This window comes from Oryzias melastigma, unplaced genomic scaffold (assembly GCF_002922805.2).
Source record: "Oryzias melastigma strain HK-1 unplaced genomic scaffold, ASM292280v2 sc01630, whole genome shotgun sequence".
In the NCBI taxonomy this organism is placed as follows: domain Eukaryota; kingdom Metazoa; phylum Chordata; class Actinopteri; order Beloniformes; family Adrianichthyidae; genus Oryzias; species Oryzias melastigma.
The window spans coordinates 4,890-6,469 of record NW_023418212.1 but is presented as its reverse complement, the minus strand read 5'-3'; the positions used below and the strand labels follow the sequence as shown (position 1 = coordinate 6,469).

Sequence of the window (1,580 nt, the reverse complement as noted above, 5' to 3'; positions counted from 1 at the left end):
ACTTACAGAATTTTAACAAAATAAAATTGCAAACACTTTTGGTCAAAAAACAAACAAACGAATGACTGAAGTTCCCTAAGGATTTTTTTTAACAGGTAACTGAAATTCAGATCAAAGGATATCTAGTGGCGGGAAGCACGCGCACAGATTATATTTTTAATACACATTACTACTGTTGACAAACGGTTTTAATCTCAATTTAGAGAGTTTAGTTATTATTATTATGGTCCTGTAAATAATTAAAATGACTTAAAGTATGTTGCTTTTTTGTGGTTGTTTTGCTCGTACGCGGGTTACCTGTGTGGCCCGCGTGATCTGAAAGATCTCCATGGTGCGCGTGACGATGTCCTGCACGGTCTCCTGTCCGATCCTGCACAGGAACACCGGGGAGATCTCTCGGAGAGCTCCCTGTGGAGGCTGCTGGCCCGGGGCCACCGAGGCGCCGGGGGGCATCCCTGCCATGCCCGGCTTCTGGGGCAGGGAGGCCGCCATGAGCCGGCGGAGCAACACAAAGGAGAAGGGAATGAAGAACTAGGTAAAATAATTAATAAATAAAAACAAAGGAAGAATATTCCGGTGTGGCAACAGACTAGTAGCCTCTTCTCGGTTAACAGAATACTGGAGTCTTCAGAATCCAGAATTTGAAATCCTCTTTCGTCTCCTCACAGCTAGTTCGCCTACTGCTATCTCTGGGCTTTGACGGAGAAAGTCTTCCGACTGTTTTCGACTTGAACGTCTGGTTCAGGCTCCTTTCGCGGTGCAGCAGAACACCAACCCGGTATCTTATTTCAAAAACACATCAAACAAGCAAAGCAACAAGAGGATTTATGTCAGTTTTACAGTCGCGCTTCTGTGACGTCATTTCCTCACAAAGCCCGCCATTTCCGCAACTAGGTGGCGACAAAATGCAGTACAAAAAATATAACAAATTTAGGGAATAGCTCATTCCAAATTTAATATATTACAGTACTATAGTACTTATTAAAATATAAATAAGCACATTAAGGCAGTGACAATAAATGTTGGGTAATACTTTCCCCATTACATGTTATTAAACTGGTGAATTACAGCAGATTCAGCTGATTTTTGATAGGCAAGAGGATAAAGGTCCCAAATAAAAATCTGTTTGCTATGCTTGTCGTCAATCACTTTAAGCTTTTTTTTTCATATTGATTTAAACTACTAATTTAAATTTACTGTTAGTCTCCAACATAAACAAATACAGAGCCTCTAGGGACTTGAAGAAATAAAAACAAGGTTTCTTATTCACACCAGTAATTTGTGCAAACAACTATTAAGAAAGTAGTTTTTTACTTCTATATCCTTATAAACACTTTAATGTCTATCTTGACACATTTACATTTGTTTGGGTTTAGCTCTTTTTTCTTTCTTTGTCAAATAGGATTTCCATTTTTTTTCCGACACAGGTTTCCCAGTTTGATTTGTTTTCTGTATTCCAAAATAGTTAGCCATTTATTTTTCTTAAAGCTGAGGGTTGAAAAAAATATTATCGTTAATAATTATTACACCTGTCATCTACCATATCGGCTAACTCTGAAATGCTTTGTGATACACTTAAA

At 38.5% G+C, this 1,580-nt stretch overlaps 1 protein-coding gene across 1 annotated transcript in view; it reads right to left on the bottom strand.

The window, feature by feature from the left end:
• LOC112138707 (mediator of RNA polymerase II transcription subunit 30) overlaps positions 1–873 on the bottom strand; it is a 2,616-nt gene extending 1,743 nt beyond the window's left edge. Inside the window, exon 1 of the mRNA XM_024261316.2 lies at positions 298–873. Coding sequence (XP_024117084.1) covers positions 298–492 — 195 coding nt within the window. The 5' untranslated portion in view covers positions 493–873. The remainder of the gene's footprint in view (positions 1–297) is intronic.
• Between the last annotated feature and the right edge of the window lie 707 nt (positions 874–1,580).